The 24,824-nt window shown below is 56.6% G+C and overlaps 1 protein-coding gene across 2 annotated transcripts; it reads right to left on the bottom strand.

The window, feature by feature from the left end:
• Nucleotides 1-849: 849 nt before the first annotated feature.
• Nucleotides 850-24,806, bottom strand: AFAP1L1 (actin filament associated protein 1 like 1). Of its 2 annotated transcripts, none has more exons than XM_071758369.1 (19): nucleotides 24,712-24,806; nucleotides 10,707-10,835; nucleotides 10,115-10,198; nucleotides 9,652-9,749; nucleotides 9,394-9,505; nucleotides 8,925-9,023; nucleotides 8,031-8,242; nucleotides 6,749-6,928; nucleotides 5,981-6,067; nucleotides 5,626-5,719; nucleotides 5,358-5,510; nucleotides 4,687-4,898; nucleotides 4,156-4,301; nucleotides 3,691-3,769; nucleotides 3,443-3,557; nucleotides 3,063-3,227; nucleotides 2,628-2,806; nucleotides 2,238-2,366; nucleotides 850-1,850 (listed from the first exon to the last, which is right to left on the bottom strand). In XM_071758369.1, the coding sequence occupies exons 1-19, from the start codon at nucleotides 24,725-24,727 to the stop codon at nucleotides 1,827-1,829; spliced, it is 2,313 nt and encodes a 770-aa protein (XP_071614470.1). In that variant the 5' UTR covers nucleotides 24,728-24,806; the 3' UTR covers nucleotides 850-1,826. The 2 variants fall into 2 exon arrangements, with proteins under 2 accessions (XP_071614470.1, XP_071614469.1); XM_071758368.1 differs by having other exon boundaries at nucleotides 1,696-1,850; nucleotides 5,954-6,067.
• Nucleotides 24,807-24,824: the final 18 nt, after the last annotated feature.

The following is a 24,824-nucleotide window of genomic DNA, read 5'->3' as shown; positions in this document are numbered from 1 at the left end:
GGGCAGGTTTAGAGGGAATAAAAACTTCACCGTGAGGGTGGTGAGACGCTGGCACAAGTTGTCCTGGTAAGGTGTGGATGCACCATCCCTGGAAGTGTTGAAGGACAGGTTGGATGGGGCTTGGAGCAGTCTGGGCTCGTGGGAGGCGTCTCTGCCTGGGTTGGGACTCGGTGATCTTTAGGGTACCTTCCCACCCAAACTTCTGTGATGTTCTCTCACATGCTGTGATGGTCCAGCTCTATTTCTGCCCCCAGGTTCCTCATTTTGTTAGTGTGTGAGGTGATGGCTTTGAGAGCGTTTTTCACCATTTCTGAAGTGAAACTGGATGGTGGAGAGAAGCAGTGACAACAGGGAAGCTGCTGCTGAGAAGAGGATGAGCACTGTGGGGAACTGGGCTTCCCTGCACCTCGCCCCTGGCAGAAGGGGAGCCCCATCAGCAGCTGAGCTGATGGCCCTGAAATCACCTCATTCACTAACCTGGTGTACAGGACTTGTCCAGCCTGCCTGCCTCGACAGCCACTGCCCCAGACCCCAGACCTATCCTGGGCCATTTCACTCTGAGCAGCAGTTTAGCCGACCATCCTTACTCCAGCCAGGGGAAGAGGCATACCAGTGCCAGCATTTTTATTAAAAGCTGCTTACCTAGCTACTAACAAGAGGGTTTTGAAAGAGTGAGCAAAGGTAATTGTGGAAGCTGTGAGCATGAGTGGGCGATAGGTCTGCTGCTTTGTTCCTGCCACAAAAGTCTGTGTCTTTCCTTTTACTCTTGTCCCTTGTTACTGCCTGTGCTAAATGACCTTCCCTCATTCCTCTTTTTAATTTCAGTCCCCCTCATTTGAAAGCACTGGGTTGTTTTTTTTTTTTTTTTTAATTTTTAAACTTTCCTCTGCACCATTTTGACCACATGCCTTGGCAAACTGTGTCTGACTGCAGGAGCAATAGTGTGAAAGTGCTGCTGGCCAGGAGACAGTCCCATCCCTCTCCCTGCTCCCCATACAGCTGCCATGGGGGGAAGGCAGTGAGAGCAAGAGCTGCCTTCATCTCCAGCTCTTTGCAGCTCTTCTAAGATGTAAAGCAAGGGTGAAAGGTATCCACTGTTACTTTTTTTTTTTCAAATGCTGCTACTTGAGCTTTGTTCATTCCCAAGGGAAGCCAGCATGCCCTCACTCTTACTGCCTGAAGGACAAGAAGAAAATATTGGACAAGGGCACTTGGTGAAGGACAGAGAGCTTGAAACATGAGGAACCCTGAGATAAGACCCTGCAGAGCTGGGAGCAGTGAGCAGGGCAAACGATTGGCTTCTCTGAAGTGTCCAGTTATGAGCAGCTCATGAACCCCAACACTGAGGCAGCCAAAAATCCCCTACAAGTCCGTGGTTGCTTTGGAAAGTGTTGTCCTGGCCTCCAGCATCCCCAGGTTGGCACATGCTGATCTTGATAAATCGCAGCACCTGCTGGGTAGCACTGACCACCAGCCCCTGGGCTCTTCTTCCTTCTGCACCACCACGGACACATACACTTTGTGCCAATCTCCTGGCCCGAGGTGAGGCTCCCCTCAGAGATGGGTTTCCCAAGTAGTATGTGATCCTGATCCACAAAGGACTCCCCTTCCCCACCCGTCCCCCCCAAATCCCCGTCCCCCCTCTTCCCCATGGTTCACAGTGTTGCCCACAAGGCAGCTGGTGCTGCAGTGGTGGGGTGTGGGAGGGCATCTCTCCCTGGATGCCTTCCCAGCACCCTCCTGGCACCTTGGAGAAAGCGGGCTTGTAGTTCTTCTGTGAGCCCCAGTGTGTGGCAGGGGCTCGGGGGGTGTTCCCACAGCCTGGCTTAAGTCTGCTTCTTTTCCCATTCCTGCACAGAAAGGAAAAAAAAACAGGGTCTGAGGAGACATTGCTGGAGAAGTGAGCATTTAGTCATTTGAGAGCATCCCACCCTACTAGGAGTTTTGAATCACCCCAGCATCTTCAAAGCCTGGGGTCACAGCTGCTCTGGTCATCACAGAGGTGATGTTTCCCCCCCTGCCCACCCAGCCCTGCACCTTCCAAATCACCCTGCAAGCCAGGCTCATGCCAGCAGTGAGAGCTGCTAAGCTGGGCCAGCCTGGTGGCATCCTGGCAGTACCCCCTGCTTTTGGACTAAGGAGCGTCCCTTGTCCCCAAATTTTATTGTCAAGGAAGGAGGATGGGATGAAGGATGAGATTTCCCAAGGGACTGGGAAGGAGAGGAGTGAAGCTGGACCTTGGCCTTCCGCAGCACATTTCCCTTGTTGGAAGGGAGGATGGAGGGACTTCTTTTCCTCAGTTCAGATGCACAGTTAACAGGGACCAAGTGCTCCGAGGGGGTCCCATTTGGCTTGTTTGTAGCTTCCTGTGGAAAAGCATGAGAAAGAAGGAGGAAGATTTAGGAGCAAGGACAAGAGAAAAAAAAAAAAAAAAAAAAAGAAGAAGCAGAAACCATCATGAGGCCAAAACAGATGTGGCTAAACCTAAACCACTATTTCCCAACTCTATCCACAGTGGGACAAAGCAGGGGGATTGACCCTTCTTCCCCATGTGCTGCTCCCACCACCACCCCAAGCAAGCTTGCTTGGGGAAGCTGGAGCCATCAGAGAGAAGAAGGTATAGTTACCCCATTCTCAGCCTTGCTGGTCACAGCCAGCCCCAGGGCTGGTCCTCCTGCCAGCGACTGCTTCAGCTGCTCCTTTACTTCAGACAGCTTGAGCTCCAGGTCCACGCGTCGCTCCTCCTTCTCCCGGCACTGCTCCTCCAGCACTGCCACCCTCTGCTCCAGGTCCTGCAGCTTCGTCCCTGCTTGCACAAGTGCAACTGGCTCAGTGCCTTCACCCGAGGATGAAGGGACAGGGACAGGGACAAGCCACCCATGCTCCTGGCGGGGGACGCTAGATGGGGCTGCCAGCCCAGCAGCGCACTGCAGCCAGCCTGGGTCACGGACAGCAATGCCACTGCCAGCCCAGTGTCCCCATCCCGCCACAGCTCTGCTGCCCTCCTCCCCCGAGAGCCTTCCAGCATTCCCAGTCACACTGCTCAGACAGCACCAGCCTACCCGTGCTGCCCTTTATGGCTTCCCGCAGCTCTCGCTTCTCTTTCCGCAGCAACACCAGCTCACTGCGGATCGATGCTTTCTCCTTCTCCAGCTTCTCCTTCTCTGTCAGAAATCGCCTGGCGTCCTCCTCGGCCCGGTTCTTCCCGTACCTGTACTGGTTGGCATCTGCATGCACAAGAAGAACCTGTCATGAAGACTCTGGCCCTGGCTGTACCAGTGCCACCCACAGCCCAGCTGAGCTGGCACAGCGCAAGCCATCACCTGGGTGCTGGAGCTGGCCAGCCCCAGCCAAGGGTCCAGATCCCCTTGGAGGAACAGTGTCCTCCAGCACTGGCCAAGGGTCCCCTCACTGTGGCTTGTGGCTGAGGGCCCCCACTCACTTGATGCGTGCCTCTTCACTTTGATTTGTGGGTCCACTCTCCGTGACTTCTCGCTGCAGGAGGAGGCATGGCGCTTCACCTGGGCTCCCGCTGGCCGCTCCGGCTCCTCCTCAGCCTGCAGCAGGGACAGGAGAGAGACTGTACTGAAACACCCACAGGGCCACTGTGGCCTGGCCAAGGCTCCCCAGGGCATCTTCTCTAGTGTGGCCACAGGGATGGGAAAGGGAGAGCCTCTGATCCATGCTTACCTGAACCTTCTCGTAGGGAACATCATCATACACCACACGGGAGCAGTCTGGCTGGTGGTCCTGGGAGGAGCTGGCCCACCTGTGGGAAGAGGGATGGTGTCTTCCTTTCCAAGACATCCCTGCCAGCCCCCCAGAGAGCCCCTCCATCTCAGAGGGGTTCCTGCATTGCTTTCCCAGCTTCACTCATGAGCGCTGTACCCTACCCCACTATACCCTACCGCACGTATCCCATAAGTCTTCCATCAGCATTGATGAAACACTTTTCACCTTTCCATCCTGTCTGAGGGAAGCTGCTCTGCTTTGGGAACCACCAGCCCCTGGAATGCTGGCTGTCCCCGAGATCAGAGCACAGTATCTCAGCCCATGCCTCCTGTAGGGAGCATCCCTAGAGACATCCCCAGCCCAACATTCTGCCCCCAGCACAGCCCCTGCCCAGCCCATGGCACAGCAGGAGGACATCCTTACAGGTAGGAGTGCCTCACAGCTGTCACTATGTTGGCAATGGTCTCCACATCCACATAGTCATAGTGCAAGGCCTCTGGTGCTGTCTGGGAGCCTGTCTCTACCAAAAGCAGACCCAGCCAGCGACCCAGGTCTTCAGAGCAGCTTGCCTGCAGGAGAGAGAAAGGGTTAGGGTCCATGCCCAGCTCCCAGCCCCTCGCAATCCCCTCGCCCCTCCCAGAGAAGGGTCCTCTGGCATAAAGCACATGCAAAGCTTAGGAGGGTCCAAAAGAAAGCACATGAGCAGATACTGGAGGTCCCAGAACCAACCCCTCAGCTGCCCGCTGCCTTCTTCAGCCCTGCCAGCCTGCTCCCTGCCTCCAGCCTGTGCAGCTAACCCCAGCTCACCAAAAGATGGCTCTGTGCTTCTCTAGCATGCAGGGGAGGAGAAAATAAGGCACCACTTGCATGCAGGCACTGATGATCACAGGAGATGCATCCCCATGGTGCCCCTCAGGGGACCAGCACACCCTGCCCATCCTGCTGCCTGCTCACCTCCAGCGCGGCCACCTCCTGCTTGTTGCGAAGGATTCTGAAGGCAAAGGGGTGTTTGGGCCCAAGCCCAGGGACCACCTCACAGCCCTGGAGGACGATGGCATTCACGTGGGTCCGCAGGTCAGTACGGTCCTTGTGGAAGTAGAGGGTGTTGCCCTTCAGGCGACACCAGCGCTCCTTCCAGCACTGGTTAACAAGGACACTGAGGTAGCCTGGGGGGTGGCAGGGTGGAGGGAAAGGTCTCAGCAGCTGCTCAGACAGACCTCGGATAGTCTTTAACAGGACATGGCTGCCCATACATTATGACATGGCTCCCTACTCATTTAGTATTTCTATTCCTCAGTTTTCTCACAGAGAGCAAGCCGAGACTCCCTGGACCCAGCTGAGGTGCCAGCTCAGTGCCACACAATCACCCCAGCCTGTTCTCTGGGGCATAGAGGTGACCCCTAACCCCTTCTCCACATACCACGGGGATTTGAAGAGCCAGGACCAAGCACCATTTTGTATCCCAAGGGAGAGTCACAGCTCTCCATCAGCCCAGTGAGCTTGTCCCCATGCCACCCTCCCTTTACCTCCCACCTGCTCCCCAGTTTGGGGGGAAGGATGCCAGCTCCCCATCACTCCCAGCTTCATGCAAACATAGCCCTGTCTCTGCTCTGGCCCACACGAACCACAGCAGGGGATGTCCTCCTCAGTGGAGGAGGTCTGTGTGTCCTCAGGGCATGGCTTCTTCTTGGAGAAGCTGATGATCCTGGTGATCTTCTTCCCTGCTGCCCGGCTCATCGAGCCCTTCAGGTCAGCCAAGCCACTCTTTTTGCCCTTTCCTGGAAAGAGAACAGGGTAGCTGTGTGCCCCTGTGACATGTCACAGCATCCCCCCTTGCCAGGAGGGGATGCTCCCTGGCTGTGGTACCCACCACCAGAAGCCTGCCTGGCTTACCATGCTCGCTGGGCTCTCTGCGGGCTGCTGGGGAGCTGGTCTCACCTGGTGCCATGCTGTCTGAGTCAGAGGTGTGCTTCTCCTGGGACAGCCTCTGCAGGGGGAGCAGGCAGGCATGCTGTCAACAGTGAGCCCCTGCACAGCCCCCAGGGATGGCCACTGTCTGCCCTTCATCTCTCCTGCCCTAGGCTGGGATGTTCCCCCAGTGCGAGGGGAGCCCTGCGGACCTGATGCAAGGATAGGAAAGGGCCCCCACACATCATCAGGAGCTCTGTGCTCCTGCTAGCCCTCATTCCCCAAGCTGGGCCACAGCAGCCCCCCACAACACCTTGGCAGGGCTGTCAGAAACCATCACCTTATCCAGGTCCATCTTGCACGGCATCACCGGAGAGGTCGGGGCTTCCATCCCACCTGCTGCTGGACTGCTCACTTCCTTTATCACCTGTGGAAACAGCCACCAGCAGCTGCACAAAACTGACCCGAGGGCCAGGGTTACTTTCCCTGGCTCAGCACACTCTCATTTTGCAACCAGAGCCAGGCTGAACCTCAGGGAAAGAGGTCCTGGAGAACAGGACACCAAGCCCTGCTCAGGGCACAAGATCTAGGGAGATAGCCCCTTCAAAGCTGCAACCAGTTTTGCAGATTTGGTCAAAGATCTTGGAAATCTCAGAGGTGCAGGACTCGGGTGCCAAGCCACACAGTCATCCTGCCAGCACAGGACCTCTATTTTACAGACAGGCAGAGGGTGGCTTGCCCAGACCATGTAAAATGACCCCGTTCTCCCATGTTTGGGGTAACAGCCGGGTTTGTGGTGTGCACACAGGCTCCTTTCCCACCCACGGCCCCCTCCTCCTGCCCATGAACAAAAGCAGGAAAGGGCCACAGGGAAGAGGAGGGGAGAGCAAACATCCCCACCCCGCAGGGGCTATCAGCACCGGAGACACCCAGGCTCTGGGAAGCAGCTGGAACAGCCTCCCCAGCTGATGAGAGACAGGAGCAAAGCCCTTCCAGAGGGGCAAGACCTTTCCCAGGGCTGACCCCTCCCTGCCCCAGCCAGGGAGGATGCCAAGAGTGGTCTGCAGCCCCCCAGGGAAAGAGGGGAGCATGGGGGCAGCCACAGTACCTTCAGCCACTCCTCAGCCTGCTCCTTGCTCTGCACAGCCAGCACCAGCGCCTCAGCCCCGGGCAGCGAGAACCGCAGCTCGTGCTTCTTGCGGCGCCCATCCTTGGGGACATAGATGACATTGCAGGTGCTCAGGGGCACCTCCACGTGTGGCTGACGGTCCTTGGAGCTTTTGTAGCACTAAGGGATGCAAAAGGAATTGCTCAGGGTTCGGCTGGAACCCGGCCCGTCCTGCTGCTGTGTCGTCCAGCAGAGCTGGGATCCCTTCTTAGGGGCCACAGATGGAGGTGGCTCGGTCTCTGCAGCAGCCCCAGGGTTGGAGGGCTGGGGGTATGCCCCCTCACCCTGGGGGGTCCCAAAAGAGGAGAGCCCTCTGTTTGCTTCCAGGGGAGGAGAGGGCACCCCCACCTCGTGCTCTGCGGGGCAGTCACAGCCTTAGGTCAGGGTCTTGGCTTGCATATTGCTATTTTTCTTCAGCCTGGACTGAACCTCTCTCCCAGCCCACCAGTGGATTTCTGTTCCCCACGAGTTCCCCACAACAGCCAAGTGGGGAGCTCCAGGCTGGGCACAGAGTGGCTGAGAGCAGCCAGGCAGAAAGGGACCTGGGAGTTTGGTTCAACAGGAAGCTGAACATGAGCCAGCAGTGTGCCCAGGTGGCCAAGAAGGCCAATGGCATCCTGGCCTGGATCAGGAACAGTGTGGCCAGCAGGTCCAGGGAAGGGAATCTTCCCCTGTACTCAGCACTGGTGAGGCCACAGCTTGAGTCCTGTGTCCAGTTCTGGGCCCCTCAGCTCAGGAAGGAGATTGAGGTGCTGGAGCAGGTCCAGAGAAGGGCAAGGAGACTGTGAAGGGATCCAGCACAAGTCCTGTGAGGAAGGGCTGAGGGAGCTGGGGGTGTTCAGTCTGGAGAAGAAGAGGCTCAGGGGAGACCTCATCACTCTCTATAACTCCCTGAAAGGAGGTTGGAGCAAGGGGGGGGTCAGTCTCTTCTCCCAAGTAGCTACCAGTAAAACAAGAGGGCATGGACTTAAGCTCTGCCAGGGGAGGTTTAGATTAGATACTAGGAAGAAATTCTTTACGGGGAGGGTGATCAGGCATTGGAATGGGCTGCCCAGGGAGGTGGTGGATTCTCCATCCCTGGAGGTTTTTAAGAAGGGACTGGATGTGGCACTCAGTGCCATGGCCTGGTAACCATGGTGTTAGTGGATCAAGGGTTGGACTTGATGATCTCAGAGGTCCTTTCCAACCTGTCTGATTCTGTGATTCTGAGTTCTGGACTCACCAGCAGTTTCCCATCCCGTATGATGGTGAGCTGCTTGGCCCACTGCCCAAAGCGCTTCTTGCGCAGCAGGAAAGCGCAGATCCTGCAGTCCTTCACCAGGTTCATGGAGGCTTCCTCTGAGGGCCACTGGTGTGTCAGCTGCTGCCCCTTCCCCTCCTCCTCCTCATCTTCATACGATTCATAAGAGCTGCTCATCGCATCAGAGTCATTGTCTGGAAGGAAGCAGGGGAGTCACCCCAGATGGCACCCTGAGGCCCTGCCTGCTGGGGATGCTCATACACTGCCAGGGCTTTCCATGCCTGGCAGGCTCCAGCACAGAGCCAGGGCATGGTAATGGACAGACTATCTCACCCTCTGAAAACAGCAGCATTTTGACCTCAGCCACCTCCATTTCCCTTCCAAACCAGGCAGGATGCTCACAGACCAGCCCCAGATGCATCTATCCAAACCCCTGGGCTGGCTTATTTCTTTGCAAACCTCAACCTTTGAAAGCCTGGATTAAACCCTCTCCCAGCAACAGAGGATCATGTGCTGGCCCCTCTGCCCCACTCCTCCTGCGTGGGGCATGGAGGAGCAGGGCTCCACAGTGGTGTCCGTGCCCCAGCTCTCCCCTGCTGTGGCAGAGGCAGCTCATGCAGGGCACAAGAGCTGTGTGGGCAGGGACAACCCTTCCCCATGCAAGTGACAGACACAGCACTGATTGCATCCCTTCTGCTACACGAGGGCATGACAAACAGCACTCCATGTTCCCTGGTTTTTGCCTAGCAGCCTCTGACTAACACATGAAGGGTTCTCCAGCCTCAGCTCCACTGGCCCCCAGCCCTTAAGCCCCCACTGTGGGGCTGGACTTTGCCACAGCTCTCCCCTCCCTGACGATGGCACCCAGATACCTACAGGAGTTTTTTTGCTCCCCGTTGATCCTGGTGATGGGATAATTGCTGTCTGCATCCTCATAATAGCCATCCTCGATGGAGTTGGGGGGGCTGGAGCTGTCTGTGGAGGAAGCAGATGGCAGCTGGGTCTGTTCCTTCTGGTTTCTCCCCAGTGATGCTCTGAGTGGTGAGCCTGTGAGCAGGGGCAGAGCAAAGCACACCCTCCCAGGGCATCTCAACATCAGTTCCTCCGTGGCTCCCACCTCTCCCCATCACCCTCTTCCCAATCAAGCCAGAGCAAAAAGCTTCTTGCAATAACAGGGATGGGAAGGAAGCAGGACAGGAGTGATGCCAGTGGGAGCAGTGAGGTTTCCTTCCCCAGGACAAGCTGTCACACCCACTGAGGATGGGCTGGCAGGTAGAGGGATGCAGTGGGCATCCCTCCACACTCCTTCCACCCTCCTGCTGCCCCAGCCCAGAGCAGGACTCACTGCGGGAGGTGATGTACTCGGGAGCCTTGCCAGGACCCAGGGGCAGAGCTTCCTCATAGTAATCCTCAGGTGGGGGAGTGGTGGGCAGTGGTGGAGCGGGATCTGCAGAAACCTACAGCAGTGACACCACCAGCATGAGCCAGGCAGCAGAGAGAGTCACGAGTCACAGCAAAGGACAGGAAGGGGTTCCAGCCACCACCACCACCTCCCCGGGCAGGTACAGAGCAGACTTTGCTGGTGGCCATTTCAGGGACTTACAAGTTTTGCTGTCTGGCTCCTCGCCAGCTCCAAGCCAGCACCATCACCACTGTCCCCCTCCTCCTCCTGCATGTCCTGGAGATCCCGCAGGTCACAGTCTGCCCAGGGGTAAGTGGAGAGGGTAAAGGGAGAAGGAAACCCCATAGCTGGCTTTCCCATCCATGCCCTCAGGGGACCCTCAAGGCAAGCACCCTGGCCCTTCACTGGGAAGGTGCTAGGAGATGGACACTGCTGGTAAACACAGCTGGGCTGGGGTGTGCACAGACCATGGCCACCCCTCCCTCAGGGGAGGGTGAACAGGCACCTGGGGTGACAGTGCCCACCCCAGGCACAAGGATGCAGCTTTCACCCTCCTCCCCCAGGGCACCCCAAGAGCCTCTGCTTCTCAGCAGGGACGCCAGGGCCAGCACTGCATCCACACAGTGTGACCTCTGGCCTGTCACTTTGGGTCACCCACACCTACCAAATTCCTCGAAGAGAGACTCCACAAAGCTGGTGCCATTGCTCAGGGACGACGTGTTGACATACATGTAGTCCACATCCTTCCCTGGGAGCAAGAGGATGTTCTCAGCCTGGGGGTCAGCAACGTGGCCAGGGCAAGCACCAACATTCCTCCCCACAAACACCAACCCAGGGAATCATGGGGAGCTCCTCTGGAGCAGGAACCCCCAGGGATGATGCTGCTCCCTCAGGAGGGCAGGAAGGTGGGAAAGCAGGGAAGCCCCAGGTACATGGTCCTCCCAGCCTTCCCGTGGAAACTCCTGAGCTCAGCAGAAACTGGTGTCAGTAAGACCTTTGCAAAGCAGTGTTTCCTCAGGGAGCAGCCCCCCTGTAGCCATGGCAGGGCTGATGCCAGCCCCTGTGCCCATAGCAGGGAGAAGGCTGGAAGCAAGAATAGGGAGCAAAACTCCCCAAGAAGGCTGAAAAGATGCTGGGCACAGAAGCAGCTCATCCCTGCCCTGCAGAGGGTTGTCCTGACCCTGCTGTTGTTTTGGCCTGGGGACACCCACTTCCCTCGGGACAGCCACTGGGCACCATAGGAGTGGGACACAGACCTGGGGGTGGCTGCAGCTTCTGTAGGATGGTAGAGACAGCCAGCTTCTTCTCCTGTGTGGTGGCACTCAGGTACTCGTGGTCCAACAGCTTGAGCAAGACACTGAGCTCTGGGAGGAGCTGGTCCAGCACTGGGGAAAGCATGAAAAAAAACATCAGCCATTGTGGTGCTGTGGTTAAGACAAGGCAGAAGGGGCTGGAAAAGCTGGAAGATCCCAGGATAGGGATCTTTCCCAGCTGGCCCAGCAATGGCTGTGCACACATGCTCCTTTCATGCACAAATTCTCCCACCTGCCCACAGACCCCATGATACAGCATGAATGGAAACACCAGCTCTGCAGGGTTCCTGGGCCACTATCAAAGGGCTTAGCACATGTATTTTTTCCACACAGATAAAACTACACCTCTGCCTAACCAACAGTGCATCATAGCTGCTGGTGCCCCCTCACTGTGACAGGCACTGGGAGGTGACAGAGGGAAGGAAGGAAGAAAGGAAAGGAAGCCCAGATGCCATCTTCAGGGCCAACTGGTGATACCACTCAGGGAGACATCCTCCCACCCCTTGCCTGCTGGGTGACATTCATATTCCTCTGCTCTACTCAGACCACCTCTGACCATCCAGCCCAGTGCCACCTCCACAGGGTCCCCATACACAGTTTAGAGCCTTCATCCCCATGCTCACCAAGAGCAGCTCCTCTGCCCTGCTGTCACTCCTGCCCTTTGGCATCCCCACTCATCCACACTGCTCCAAGGCCACCCCACTTGGAGTCACTGCTCCAAGGGACAGTTTCTGCCCTGCACAGTCACCTGAAATATGTCTGGGGAGGGGATGGGAGAGTCTCTGTGTTAGCTGAGCCTTGGTCCAACACACACAGCCCCAGAAGTGGCAGAAGGGCTCAGAGTAGTTGAAATCTTGGCAAAGAGGAGCTGCACCAGAAGCCACTGCTCATTTGCTTTCCAGTGTGTGGGAATCCCAGTACCTGCCTGCTCCTGGGCTGCTGAACCTGAGCACAGCATCAGCCTGGGGACAGAACCAGGCAGGAGAGATAGGGAAAAAGCAGGATGAGAATTCCCTACCAATCACCTTCAGAGGCACAACGCACACAATTGTGGGTCTTGTCTTTGATGGGGTGATTCAGGGGCAAGTTTTCATGAAGCAAAAGCATATTGCAGCTCCAGAAGACACTTGGGTGTTTGTGTGGCAGAGCAAGGCTACAAAAAAATTCATCCCTGAAAGCAACATTTGCAGTGCTGGCAATAGGTGACCAACAGCTTTGGGAAGTCAGGTTGGCCAGGGATGGGATGGGTGGGGAGGACTTGAACAAGGCAAATTCTGGACTCCAAATCTCTCGTGGACATGCAGTGACATCCTCAGCCCAGGTCTCTTCCTGTACCTTATCTCCTCAGAGCATGATAACACAAAACTGAGCTGGATGCAAAGCCAAGCTCCTGTTTTATACAGGACCACAGAGCTGCCCAGCTCCACTGGCATCCAGGGCAGCTCCTGCAGGGTCCAGTGCCTGCATTAGAGAGGCCCAGCTCAGGGACACCAGCAAATCTGTTGCTCTGGAGCCCACAGAGGGTGGGGAAGAAAAAAAAAAAGAAAAAGCTGCAGTTCCTTCCAGTGCAAGCATGAGCAGGACCCCTGCTCCTGGCAGCAACCAAAAGTCAGCATGGAGCAGCTGAGGAGGCGTGCAGCTGGCTTTGGGTCTCCAGGGACAGGAGGAGAGGCCAGAGGTGACCACAGAGGCAGCTTGGATGTGCCGACTGATGGAGATGGCTTGAAAGGGGAGCAGAGCATATGCCCTGCCAGCACCCTGCCAGTGTACCTGCCTCCATCACTGCCCTTCCAGGCTCTGCCAGAGGAAGGGGCCCAGCAGAGCAGAGCTGGGCTGGGACATGCTTCCCAAGGGACAGGCAGCATGCTGTGCTGCTACAGCTAGTGAGATCTTTGTTAATTATGTTCTTTAAAGAGCTTATGCTGGGCCCTATCTGAACTCCACATCCACTCAGCCCAACACCCATCAAAATCTGGGCTGCTCCAAATTTGACCCAGGATCTTGGGTCTCAATTTCCACCCCTGTGGGCCATAACCCCGAGCATGGAGAGAGACTGGTGGGAAGCAGGCTGGCACTGCTGCCCAAAGCAGGGAAAACACAGTAAAAGCAACTCCTGTTTCAAAGGCTTTCAGCGGAAAGGGAACCCAATATGAGTGGGCTGATGCAGAGCAGTGCCTGGCCAAGAGAAGCCCCCAGGCAAGAAGGCAAAATGCCCAGCCCCAAATCACCACCTCCCCAGGATGTGAGGCAGGATGCAGCTCACAAGTCTCTTCCTGCTGCCCCAGCTGATGGGCTTCTATCTCCACAGACCTTCTGCTTCCTCCTCCCCAGCGCCAAGCTAAACAGCAGCCTCAGCCCTTTCAGTAAGAGCAGCTCTGCCAGCACCCATCTCTCTTGCACAGGCTAAACCAGGACAGGTAGTCCCCTGGCACAGCCTCAGCACATCTCCAGAAGGAGCAAACAAGCCAGAAGAGCTGGTAGCATCCCCTAGTCCATGGGGAGAGAGAGGGCAGCCACAGGGGGAGTGAGGTGCCTGATCCTTCAGCTGGAAAATCATCCCACAGCAGACAAGCAGCCAAGGTACCCATATCCTGCTGATGCTCATCTCACTGCCTTTCTTCAGCATGCACCTCCCAGGCTGGGGACCTGCTCTGGCCACTTGAGAGCCTCCTGGGTGTGATGAGTGAGGGTAAGCACTCAGCTCCCCTGGTCCTCTCTTTGTCACTCTGCAGAGGCAGAAAAGGAGAGAAGAAGGGAAGATCCTCTCTGGGATGTTTGCAGAGTGCTATGCAGGCAGGATGGTGCAAGCTCCTGCTCAGTGATGTGGTGGTGGTCTTCAGGCTGGCTGAGACACTCACCCTGCAGGGCTCTGTGGGGCAGGGGACTAGCAAGGAAGCAGCTGGGACAAAAAGCAAGATCCCCTCCTGTGCACGCAGCACATGCAAGCATCAAGGGACACAGCCATCCTCCTGCCACCTCTGCTGGTTCTCAGCTGGCCATGAGGTCCCACAGGAGAGATGGGGACCACACACACTCCCTTCATCAGCTTCCCAGAGCACACCAAAGCCTAGGCCACGGTGCTCACCAGCATCTCCATCCCCTGCCCTGTGTAGGGCATCTCACATCACAGCCTCCATCTCCTGGGTCAAGGCTTCAGACCAACTGAGCACAAAAGGGCAAGTGGGTTGCTATTAATAGTAACAAAGGAGGTGGCGAGGGGGGGTGAGGAGACCCCACTGCACACAAGAAGTGAGAGTATCCGATAAGGGAGGTTTGTGACCCGGCATGGCAAGTGGGTGAGCTCATCAGCAACACCCCGAGCACCAGCGCTGAGCCAGGGTGCACGGAGCACGGCGAGCACTGAAGACGCCTTTGTTTCCCCCAGCTGAGCTGTCCCCTCCATCTCCCTTGTTAACATCCTCCAAAATACAAGGGGAGGGGAAGGGAGGGCAGTCAAAGAGGCCTGTGATCCCAGGAGGACACATGGCTTGCTGAGCCGAGCCTCTGCCCAGGGGAGCGGAGGCAAAAGGAATTAATTTCCTATGCTCGTTAGGCTTCCAGTCTAAATAACATTAATGGGGTGGCTGCAGGAAGGAAGGGGAGATTGCTCCAGGGTTGCTGTGTGGAGGGCAGCAGGTGATGGTGTGACTGATTCAAGGTCACCTGGTGAGCAAGGACCATGGCGTTAGGGCTGCAGTAGGTGTCGGGAGTGAGCACAGACCCCGTGCCAGCTGGTGGCTGTGCCCAAGCCATGGTGGGCAGGGGACTGGGCACTGGTGTGGGTGCACAACCCTGCCCTGGGGGGCTCTGGAAACCATGGCATGAAATTGTGGAGCCCAGGCACAGAGGCAGCAGCAGGACATCAGAAAGTTCCTGGGGGGAAGGTGGCACAGCATCAGAACAGACACAGGTGCTGAGCAGGTGACAGCCAAAAAAGGACCTTCTGTCCCCCATCCACCAACTCACTCACCGTATACCTCCACCCTCATGCCTGCCTCTGCTACTGACAAATGTCTCCCAGCTGCTGCTGTCTTCTGGGGCTTCTCTTGCAACTGCGATCCTGTGGGATTGCAACACTTCACTGGGCTCAGGTTGTGGACAAGGACATCCCAGGACAGGGAAGGCTGCCAGGCTCCCCTCCCAGAAACTCACTCCTCTCCATGTTTGCAGCCTGTCCCACTGCTGGGAAGTTGTCAGTGAGGTCTCTGAGCCTGGGAAAGCCAGGAACTGAAGCAGCAGATGGCTTTAGCATTAGCTAACTGGGGCTGGAAGGACAGAAGGGACCCAGCTCTTCTGGGATGGAGTGAGCCAGGGAACCAGCACCAGGGCACTGGTGACATTCAGGACAATAGGGCAGTATTTCCTCTGTTACTAAAGCCTGCCCTGGATGCAGCACCAAGCATGATGCTGGCAGAGGAGCTGTGTCCCCTCCAGCATCCCAACACCTCTCTCCACCCTGCACCCAGGCCAGCTCTATTTTTAGACCCCACGAGTGCTCCCCTTGCTCAGGGACCTGCTTCCACAGTGCAGATAAGGGTCTGGGAGCAGCCTGCAGCTGCAGAGCCCATCTACCCCTACCCGGCCTCTGCTCTGTCACAGAAGCCAAAATCAAGTCTTGCTCCAGCAACCTGCAGAGAGGGGGAAGAGGAGGAGGAGGAGGAGGAGGAAGAGGCTCCTGCCAAGCCAAAGCAGTTTCCTGGTGTACAGACCCAGCTTTTGCAGGGGGAAGGATAAGGCAATGTACGTGGAGTTGTCACCCCAAGCAAAGCCAGTCTACAGCCTAAAGAAGTGCCCAAGGGAGGGAAGATGCTGCTTCACAGCACCAAGATGCTGCTGCAGTGGGAGGTGCACAGGGACCCCCCCCTATCCCCCCCATCCTGTGGCTGTGGCTCTCCCGTCCTCCTCCTGCCCCCGGACCAGGCTTCCTCCCAAGCCAGGTGAAGGCTGGGGGCGAGGGAAGCCGGAGGGGAAATCGGATGCTGGGAGTAACAGTCATTGTTTGTAACTAAAATAAAAACCCAGCAAAAATAAATCCTTCCTGTTGGGGGCGGGCAGGGCCCCGGGACACTCTGCCTGCCTGCGCAGGGTGGCTTAGAGCTGCCACCGGCAGCAAACAAACATTTATTGCTGCCATAAACAGGTGGGGCATGGGCCAGGGAAGGGGGGCACAGCCGGGGGCTACAGCACCAGTGATGGGGATGCCCCAGGAGAAGCCCTGCAGGGAGGTCACCCACCTGTGGCACGAACAGACCCCGTGCTGCCAGAGGAGCTGCCCACAGCACAGAAGCTGCTCTTCCCTCGCTATGGGCTGATGTTGAGCCACACACAAGGAGCAGCCGGGTGCTGGGATGTGCCTCCAGACCTCACTGCCTCCCCACAGCCTCCTGCCCCGGCACCAGCCGTGGGCATCACTAGAGGAGTGATGTGGGTGCTGACAGCCCCCTCCAGGCCCAGCGTGCTGCTTCCCAGCCTGGAAGGGGCAGCTTTCCCTCCACCACTGCTCCTTAAGGAAGGCTGTGGCCTCCTGAGCTCTTCTTAGCTGAGCTCCCAGGGCAGTTCCTGTTCCCATTCCCATTCCCAAGGAGGTTTCCTTCCAATGGGGAGGAGGCAGGCGCACAGCCGGTGAGGAAGTGCCTTGGCAGGAGCTGCACAGTGCTCCCAGAATTGTTCCTTTGTGCAGAAGACAGGAGGACAGACATCTGCCTGCCTGCACACTGCCTGCGGCCACCGCTCCTCCGGTGCAGGCAGGAGGAAGGGCAGTGCTCAGCCCCAGGGAGGCAGCAGGGATGAACAGGGCATCCCTGCCAGCCAGGAGCAGCTTCCCAGCCAACCATCACCATCACTATCACCAGCTGCGCTGGGTGTGGGGCAAACTGGGAGGGCTGGGATGGGCTGGTGGGGCCAGGAATGTCAGTCTGGAAAGTACCTCCTCTTAGGAGTGGGGATGCCTGTACAGCTACAGAGAGACTTGGCATGCTCCAGTCGGGAGGGTTTTTAGAGAAAAGGCAACCATTAATGATAACACTAGAGCTCTGGCAACATCCTGTAACAGTGGAAGATTTGCTAAGGGGCCACTGGATGCACATGAATCATCTCCTCCCTGGAAACAAGGGCCCCTTGAGTGAGGCAGATGAGCAGAGCGTCTCCAACTCAGCATCCAACAATGTCAGCAGGAGATGGAGTTCTTCGGGCATGACCAGGAGCCCTCCACCCTCCCTTGCCCTCCAACTGCCCCAGCCACTGCTTTTTCCCACTCCTCACTGTGATTAAGCCCCTTGATGTTAGCCCCAGGGCCTGGGCAGCCATCCCTGCTCCCCCAGTGGCTCCCAGTTTAGGTGCTGCAGCATCCCTGGGCGTTGTGGAGCACGAGGTGAGCTCAAACTTTTAACTCATCCCCCAAGCTCCTGGCACCTCCCTGCTCTCTCCCCACTTCCCCATAGCACATCCCACTCCCCTCCAACCCAGGCTGCAGCAGGCAGGGCAAGGACACACATCTTCCAGGGATCTCATCATCATGAGCATACAGAAACTAGTACTGATAACCCTGCAAAATCAGTCCTGGGAGATAAACATGAAACCTCCTTGCTCAAGAGGGCAGGAGGTCCCCTACCAGCTCTCTCTGCTGGTGCAGTCACCCAGTGGCTTCTCTTCTTACACGAAGGAGCCCACAGGGTTTGCAGGGCCCCTTTGTCCTGCTTCAGCCCAGAGAGGGGGAGATGAGCAATCAGAGAGGTTAAATAGTAAGAAGGCTGCCCTGGCTGTGCCTGCGGAGCCTCCTTCATCTGTGGCTCCCTCTGATCCAGACACACACCCCAGTGCTGATAGCAGCTCGGGGGGGGGATTTAATTTCCCAGCATGGCCCCAGCAGCACAGCCAGCTCAGCTGCCTTCAGCAGTGCTTGTGTGAAGGGTCCCATGCCTGGCCCGGTGCCTTTGCCAGCAGCAGCTTGTCTCTCCTGTATAAATAGCTCTGCAGAAAGCCTTATCACACAGCCTTGCTCCTAGCTGCTTGCCCATCTCAGCACAGACTGCCCGAGCAGCAAGTCCATTCTGAGGCAGAGCCAAGCTCTCCAACACACTGTCCCCGACCCCTCCTGCTTCACCCTGGCCCTCTGTGCTGAAACAGTTTCTTGGAGTCCTTGCTGTGCCCCCAAAAAGCAGGGAAGAGCAAGAGGAGCAGGCCTGGGGCTGGTGCTCTGCCCAGTGCACCCAGACAGTGGTGAGAGCCTGGGCATGAGGGAATCAGCTGTAGGACTCAGAGCTCAAACATCCCCATCCCAATACACTCTTTTTCCGGAGGGGAGGTAGTTTCACATCATCCCCACAGTCTTATACATGAAAACAGGAGTCCTGAACTGAGAAGTGTTACAGGTTGAGAGAGCTTGCAAAGGGCAAAGATTATCACCTGCATTCACACCCCTGCCAGTGCACACTGCAGAAACCATTGCTTTCTGCTGTGTGGCCAGTGAAGCCTTTTTCCTATAGAACTGGATTGAAGGAGAAACTGGATAAAAAGGGGTTCCCCTCCCAGCGAGCCCCATGCCAATTTCACACCCCTTGCAGCATGGCCCTGAGGGAGAGCTGCTGCCCAGGGCTGGGGTACCAAGCTGGGTGGAGGCTCTTCTGGTGACACCCACACTAGGAGCATGGCTTCCCGTGGAAAATCTCCCCTCCAGGAGCAGGAACCACATGCCCAGAGCTGCAGCACCCTTGCCCTGTATGCTCTGCCTGGCACCCCAGTCCCCTTGGGCAGTAGGTCAGGAGGGTGTCACCTCCCCAGGGAGCCCCCAGCAGAGCCAGGGGCCATCAGAAAGCTCTCTGAAGTGGCATTGCTGCTGTAAGGAAACGCCAGAGCAGCCCTTTCCGGGTTGTAGGGGTAAGTCCTCCCTCTTAGCAGCTCACACTGGAGCAGAGCAGCTTCACAAGTGATGCAGGTAATAGTTAACAGGCTGATTAAATCATCCACAAACATCTCCTGTGACCCAGGCAGATAACGACCCTCTGATGCCCCACACTGCTGCAGGAACCCTTCCTTCTCCAGGGGCTGCTGGGGCTGTCTCCCCTCTCTGCTGCTGCAGCCTTATCAGTCCTTTCTCTGCCTCCTGAAGAAGATTGCCACAGTTTGCTTTAGCTCCCCAAAAGCAAAGTTTTGCCTCCAACCCGAAAAGGCTGCAGCTGCCCACACCCCAAAGGAGGAGGAGGAGGGAGTGGTTTATGGATCACCCACTCCGACTGCTGAGCACAGCAAGAACTCGAGCAAATAAAAGCACCCAGATGAGACATTGCTGAGTGCTCCTGCCCCCAAGCCGGGCATGGGCAGCCCCCTCCCTCTACCCTGTACCCCGGGGGGCTTCTAGCCCCAGGCACAAGTTGTTTCTAGCCACAGGTCAGCCCAATCAACACGATTAGCTCTGCAAAAACGCACAGACCAGATTCAGCTTCCAGGTTACATGTCAGAACTGGGTGCCAGTCTCGGTGGGTCTCTGGTGGGATGGTCTGCCCGGGCCAGCCTGGGAGCAGGGCTCAGAGGCTGCTGGCTGGAGAACACGTTTAAATATTGAATGAAAAAGAGAGGTTTGAGATGCCCTTTAAAGGAATAGTCAGGCAGGGACAAACCTGCTGAGTAATGTATATAAAAAAAAAAAAAAAAGCAACACTTCAGCCAAAGGGGAGATGTTAGGATTATTCAGAACCCAGAATAAACTCTGCTTTCTCCAACCAAAATTTTGGTGTTGGCCTTTTCCAAACAAACTCTGCAGAGCAGGAAGCAGCAGGTTGGCTTGAATTCCCCTGTGGTACCAGGACTGGTGCCACAACTATGTCCCCACCTGTGGCCACACTTGGTGGCAGGGAGAGCACAGGGAAGCCTCCCCAGGTCACACCTTCCTACCTGTTGCTATCTTGGAGCTGGGAGACCCAAAGCTCTCACTTCTCTGTAGTCCTTTGACTCCACCAAACCTCAGCCTCCAGGACAGAAGGAATTACAGCTGATTGCAGGCAGGGTAGTGGGGAAACCCCCTGACTCAGCACCCTGGTGCCAGTGAGAGCTCTCCCATGGGTTTGCCCTCCCCACCACCCTGTGCCCACTGACTGATCAGGGTAGAAAGCTCTCTGTACCTCAAAAGGCTGCTCTCTGTGACCTGTACATCCTCCTTCCCCAAAGCCAAGGTCCAAAACATCTTAGATACAATACCCACAAGAGCAAATCATGGGGAAGCTGGCAGGGAGGAAGAGTCCCAGTGGGCAGTTATGCCTGGACCTTCAGAAGCAGAGGAGACTCTGGGACCCTGTCCTGGCAGGGTGTGGGTAGGGAGGGCACAGGATTTGCAGGAAGGAGCTGGTGGATCAGCCACCAGCCAGCTCCACTTTCCCAAATTCTTTCAGGCACAATGCAGACCCCTCTTCTCAGAGGTAGTGGGAGAAGAAACCACCTGCAGGGAAAATATCCCTATGGAGTTGGGGGGAGGGAGACAAATGCTCAGCACTCAGCCTCCTGTGTTAGCATCCCTGCCCCAACCCCAGCAATGCCCAGGAGCTTGGGAGCTCTGCCATGCACAGGTTCCCCCTACCCACTGGGACCCTCGCAGTGGCCCCCTCAGCCCCCATCCCTCCAGGGAAGCAATGTTCCTGAGTTGGGGCAGGCAGGGCATGGCAGAGGGTCTCTGAGTTTGGGGGCAGGGGCCTGGAGGACCCTTAGAGGGCAGGATAAGGGTATTTTCTCAGCTGAGAACAGCCCTTCCGTTTCCTTCCCTGGCCCAGCTCAGGTGCAGAGGCAAGGCCATTGGTCACAGCATTTCCTACCAGCTTAACCCCTGAGGGGCAGGGGGAGAGAGGCAGGAAAACCAGAAGGCTGGCAAGCTTGAGCACAGGGAAAGATGCAAATGCTTTTGTTATTGTTGATGGCTCCATCAGCTCCGGGACTGATTCACTGCATCTGCTTTTAACTGCAGGACACAAATGAAACTATCAAACCTGCTCCTATTTAACTTCTATTCCTGGCTCTGTCCATTCCCACCTTGGTTTCCCAAAGAATTAAGTGACACTGGGGCCACATAAAAACGAGAGGGTGAACCCACTGGACAAGGAGCCAAAAAGGGGATGTTTCCTCTTTACCAAGTCGGGGGGTTTTAATGCTGAAAAAAAAACCCAAAACAAAACAGAAGAAAGCCAAAGCCATTCTTTAAGCTGCTCCTTACAGATCTCCTGCTAATTGCCAGTGATCAGAGCATACCGGAGTCTCCCTGAGCTCCCTCCTATCACTTCTACAATCACACACACATGAAACCCACTTCAAAAAAAAAAAAAAAAAAAAAAAAAAGCATTTTAAGCATGGAAACCCCTTGAAGCAAAGATCTGGTTTTGTTCCAAATGGTTATGAAATGTCAGTGTTTTCCTTTGCCAGAGAGCCTGCCTTTGATGTGAAGGGAGTCATATCAGGAGGAAAAATGGAAGGGGGTGCAACAGTTGAGGCATGGGGGCAGCCTGGGGGTGGGCAAAGAAGTTATTTTCATCCTTCCCCACTGTGGAGGTTGCAGACAGTCAGTGCAGTATCTGCAGAGGGACCTGAGCTCCCCAAATGCACTCACTGGGTGATGAAAGGCAGGCTGTGGGTAGAAGCACCATGCCCTCCCTCTGCTCTATTCATCCCATGGGTGCCCTGGCAGGGGTGCCAGCCCCTTGTTAGTACGGCAGCAGAGCAGGGCTGGCAGAGACAATGCAGAGCTCCTTGGGAGGTTTCCAACCAAAATGTCCTGCGACTGTCCTGGAAAAGTGGTATTTAATAGATATTTTGTGGGACTGGCAGCTGTGCCATTAATTTTCACCGAAAATAGGTTCCTTATATTCAGAAGAAGGTGTGTGTTCCTCAGTAGAGAGCTTCAGCTGTGCCAGAGGAGACAGCAGCTAATGTAATGAAGGGTTAATGGGTTAGGACATGACTCCGGGATGCCAGAAATCAATTCAAGCCTCCACTTTGCTAAATCGTTATCTACTGTCTCCAGCAAGTTATTTGGCTACCGAACAACAGGCAAATCTTGGGTCAAGCCCAGTTTTCACTCCTTGTCCTCCTCCGAAAAGCCTTCCCACTGTTTGGGATGAGACAACTTCTTCAAAACCTTAAACAAAGTTTTCCTGGGCTGGGCTAAGAGCTGCCTGCCGGCAGAGGATTTCAGACACACGGTCAGGGCTGCACCAGCTTCGCGGCTCAGCACATTTGCACCGGAAAGCAGCATTTCCAGGTCAAGAGCAAACGCGGGAAAGAGGCAGGTTTTTCCAGACAGCCAAAGCAGATAGGACAGTCCCCAGGGTCCCTGGCTGGAGAACACTACCCCGCAGCAGTTGGGAAGGGCACCAACCCCGCTCCTTCCCTCTCCCGCAGCCGGCACCCGCGACGTGCAAGGCAGGGCAGGTCCGTGCCCCTCCGGCACAGCCAGCCTGGTTCCACCCGATCCAGTACCTACAGCGAGACCCCCAGTTAAGGGTATGGGGGCACATGGAAGAATATTTATAAGATCCAGGATAAAAATATCCCCAGCGCCTGCGGCTTTACTCAGTGTCACCACCCCCGGGGCCGCCCTACACCGTGGGGATGGTGCAGCCGGCGGTGGGCTCAGCCCCTGTCCCCCCAGGCTGGTGGCTATAAAGAGGCGATGGCCCCGGGCAGTTTCCAGGAGATGGAATGGCTGCAATGCGGGGGAGAGCTCGGCACTTGCCCGGCGTGCTAACAGCTGGCCCGATCTCTGTTTCCCACCCACTCCGCACCCCTTTCCACCGGGCTACGTGCGCAGGGCGGGTGGGATTCCTGCCGCCAGCAGGTCAGGAATGATCCCGGTTCCCTCCCACCAACCCCGCGGCCTCCCCATTCCTGTGGGCAAGTTGGAGCCAAGTTTATCCCTGACACATCTCCACTGGCTTTGCTGGATTTAAACCCCAGATAACTTTGGTGCAAGACCTAAATTCTGGTGGCACGAAAGGTCAGGGAAGAATCACTAATGAGCAGAAGCTGTGAGACAGCCCAGCCCTCCTAGAGCAAAGGCTTCTGGCACAGATCATCTCCCAAGTCATGCACACATACACTTCTTCATCAGCACAACCTGAAACAACTCTGCAAACAGCCCACAGCACCAGTTCCCAGGCTAGGCACTGGTGTAGAACTTAGCCCTGCACAGGATGCTGCCCAGCCTGCTGGGGAAGGCAGCAGGTTCAGCTGGAGCAGAATGTGATGAAGTTTCAAATAAGAAGCTAAGCAGAGCTACAGGTGAAGAAAAGTGATGCCAGGGAGCAGGCAGAGACTGGGAACAGGGCACAGAGCTCCCACCTGCCACTGGACCCAGCACCCCTTGGACTGGGAGAGGGAACTGGGTGAGATACCCACACCTTCCCTCTGCAACCCACAGCCCCCAGAGGCATTCAGTGGCTCTGGGTGATGAGCACGAGGGTCTGGAGGAGGTTTACATTAGCAAAGAGCCATTCAGGTGCCAAGAGCAATTCATTACAAGCATTCAAAGAAAAGCAGGCAGGCACTGCTGCCACTACCATAGAAGGCACCAGCAAGGGGGATAAAACAGGAGAGTGGCTCTTCCCTGGCAGGGCCATCCCATGGAGTGGCTGCACCATGCCCAGGCCCATCTCCACAATGCTCCAGGATGGTTTCCACAGCATGTGTGGAAATTCCTGCCCTTCCCTGAAGTGAGGTCTTGGGTTTGATTTTTGAAGTGGGCTGGGATGCAAACAGGATGCAAACAGATCTCACAGCTCACACAGCAAGAGAACAGGGAAGCTGAGACCCTCTGCTCTCCCCTCTTTCCATTAGTGAGGTTCTCTGGGACCTTGAAGAACAACTCTGGCACCATATGTCATTTGATAACATTCCTCCTCCTGCAACAGGACCTTCCTTCAGAGCCAGTAAAGCACCCCTGGCTGGCAGGCAGGCAGGCAGGCAGGCAGGCAGGCAAGGCAAGTCACAGACATGGAAAATGCTGTCCCTCACACCGTCCCTGTCCTCTCCTGGGCTGCTGGTCACTGACACTGCTCTCTGAGCACCAACACTGCAAGCAGCAGCCCAAGAGTCATTCTCCTCATGCTGCATTTCCCCTGCGGAAACACCACCCCATCCTTTTACATCGGGAAAGGGAACTCTTGACCCTGGGGTCTTTCTGGTGCTGACCCAGAGCTGCAGGCACAGCACTGCCTGAACCACCCTGGGACTTCAGCGTGGTCCCAGCCTGCAGAGCTGGAACAATGCCCCTGGCCTTCCTCTTGTCATTTTTGGCTGGTGCTGCTGCAGCACCTCTGAGGACCAGTCAAGGGCCAGGACCCCTGTGCTACACCGTGTCAGCACCTGCTCCACTGTTCTGCAGCAGCAATCCCCCTGAAAACCTCTCTGTTTTGCTGTCCAGGGACCCACTAGCCCCAGCAGAAAGCCAGGACCTTCTCTGCAAAGTTAGCTCGAAACCCTGGCAGGTTTATTCATATCCCAGATCAAAGCCTCACAGCTACGTGAGCCCGATGCCACAGGCTGCAGGCGGGAATCATACTCATGGAGGAACGCAACAGTTTCCCAGCAGGGAAGGCCTTCCATGGCTTTGAGACCCCAGCTGGGGAAACCCTCGGGATCCCAATAACTTCATCTAGAAACACACCAGTCACCTTCCTTTCCACGACCATAACAAGTGCTTACAAGACGCTGGCTTTTCACCCATCTGGCCACCAAAGGGAAAGTGGCACCGGTTTGCCCCCCAGACGGCACTGTTTGTGTCCCCGCGCAGCAGGGATGGTGGGGGGTGAAGGCACCTGGGGACACGGTCCCATATCGGTGCGGTGAGGTCTCGGGCGGTTGTGAAGGAACGCACGACCCCCAGCCCCCCGGGACTGGGACTCATTCTCTATCCCCCCCCGTGCCGGACTAGGGCATGCCCGGCCCGGTCCGGTCCCTTCCCGGTCCCCCTTACCGCTGAGCCGGTCCATGGTCGCGGAGCCGCGGCAGCACCGACCGCCTCGGGAGGCTCGGGCGGGCGAGTGTCAGCGGCAGCAGCCGCCCGGCGGGGCCGGGTCTCGGCTTCCG

This window comes from Heliangelus exortis, chromosome 15 (genome assembly GCF_036169615.1).
Source record: "Heliangelus exortis chromosome 15, bHelExo1.hap1, whole genome shotgun sequence".
NCBI classification, from domain to species: Eukaryota; Metazoa; Chordata; class Aves; order Apodiformes; family Trochilidae; genus Heliangelus; species Heliangelus exortis.
The sequence above is the reverse complement of the archived record's forward strand: the minus strand, read 5'-3'. Positions and strand labels throughout refer to the sequence as shown.

What these genes read in the sequence shown, in the direction of transcription:
- AFAP1L1 (XM_071758368.1), bottom strand. An exon ending in TACGGGATGGGAAACTGCTG is followed by an intron (nt 6,929 to 8,030) that starts GTGAGTCCAGAA and finishes TGCATCCCTTAG; the next exon opens with TGCTACAAAAGCTCCAAGGA. An exon ending in GGAGGACATCCCCTGCTGTG is followed by an intron (nt 4,899 to 5,357) that starts GTTCGTGTGGGC and finishes GCCACCCCCCAG; the next exon opens with GCTACCTCAGTGTCCTTGTT.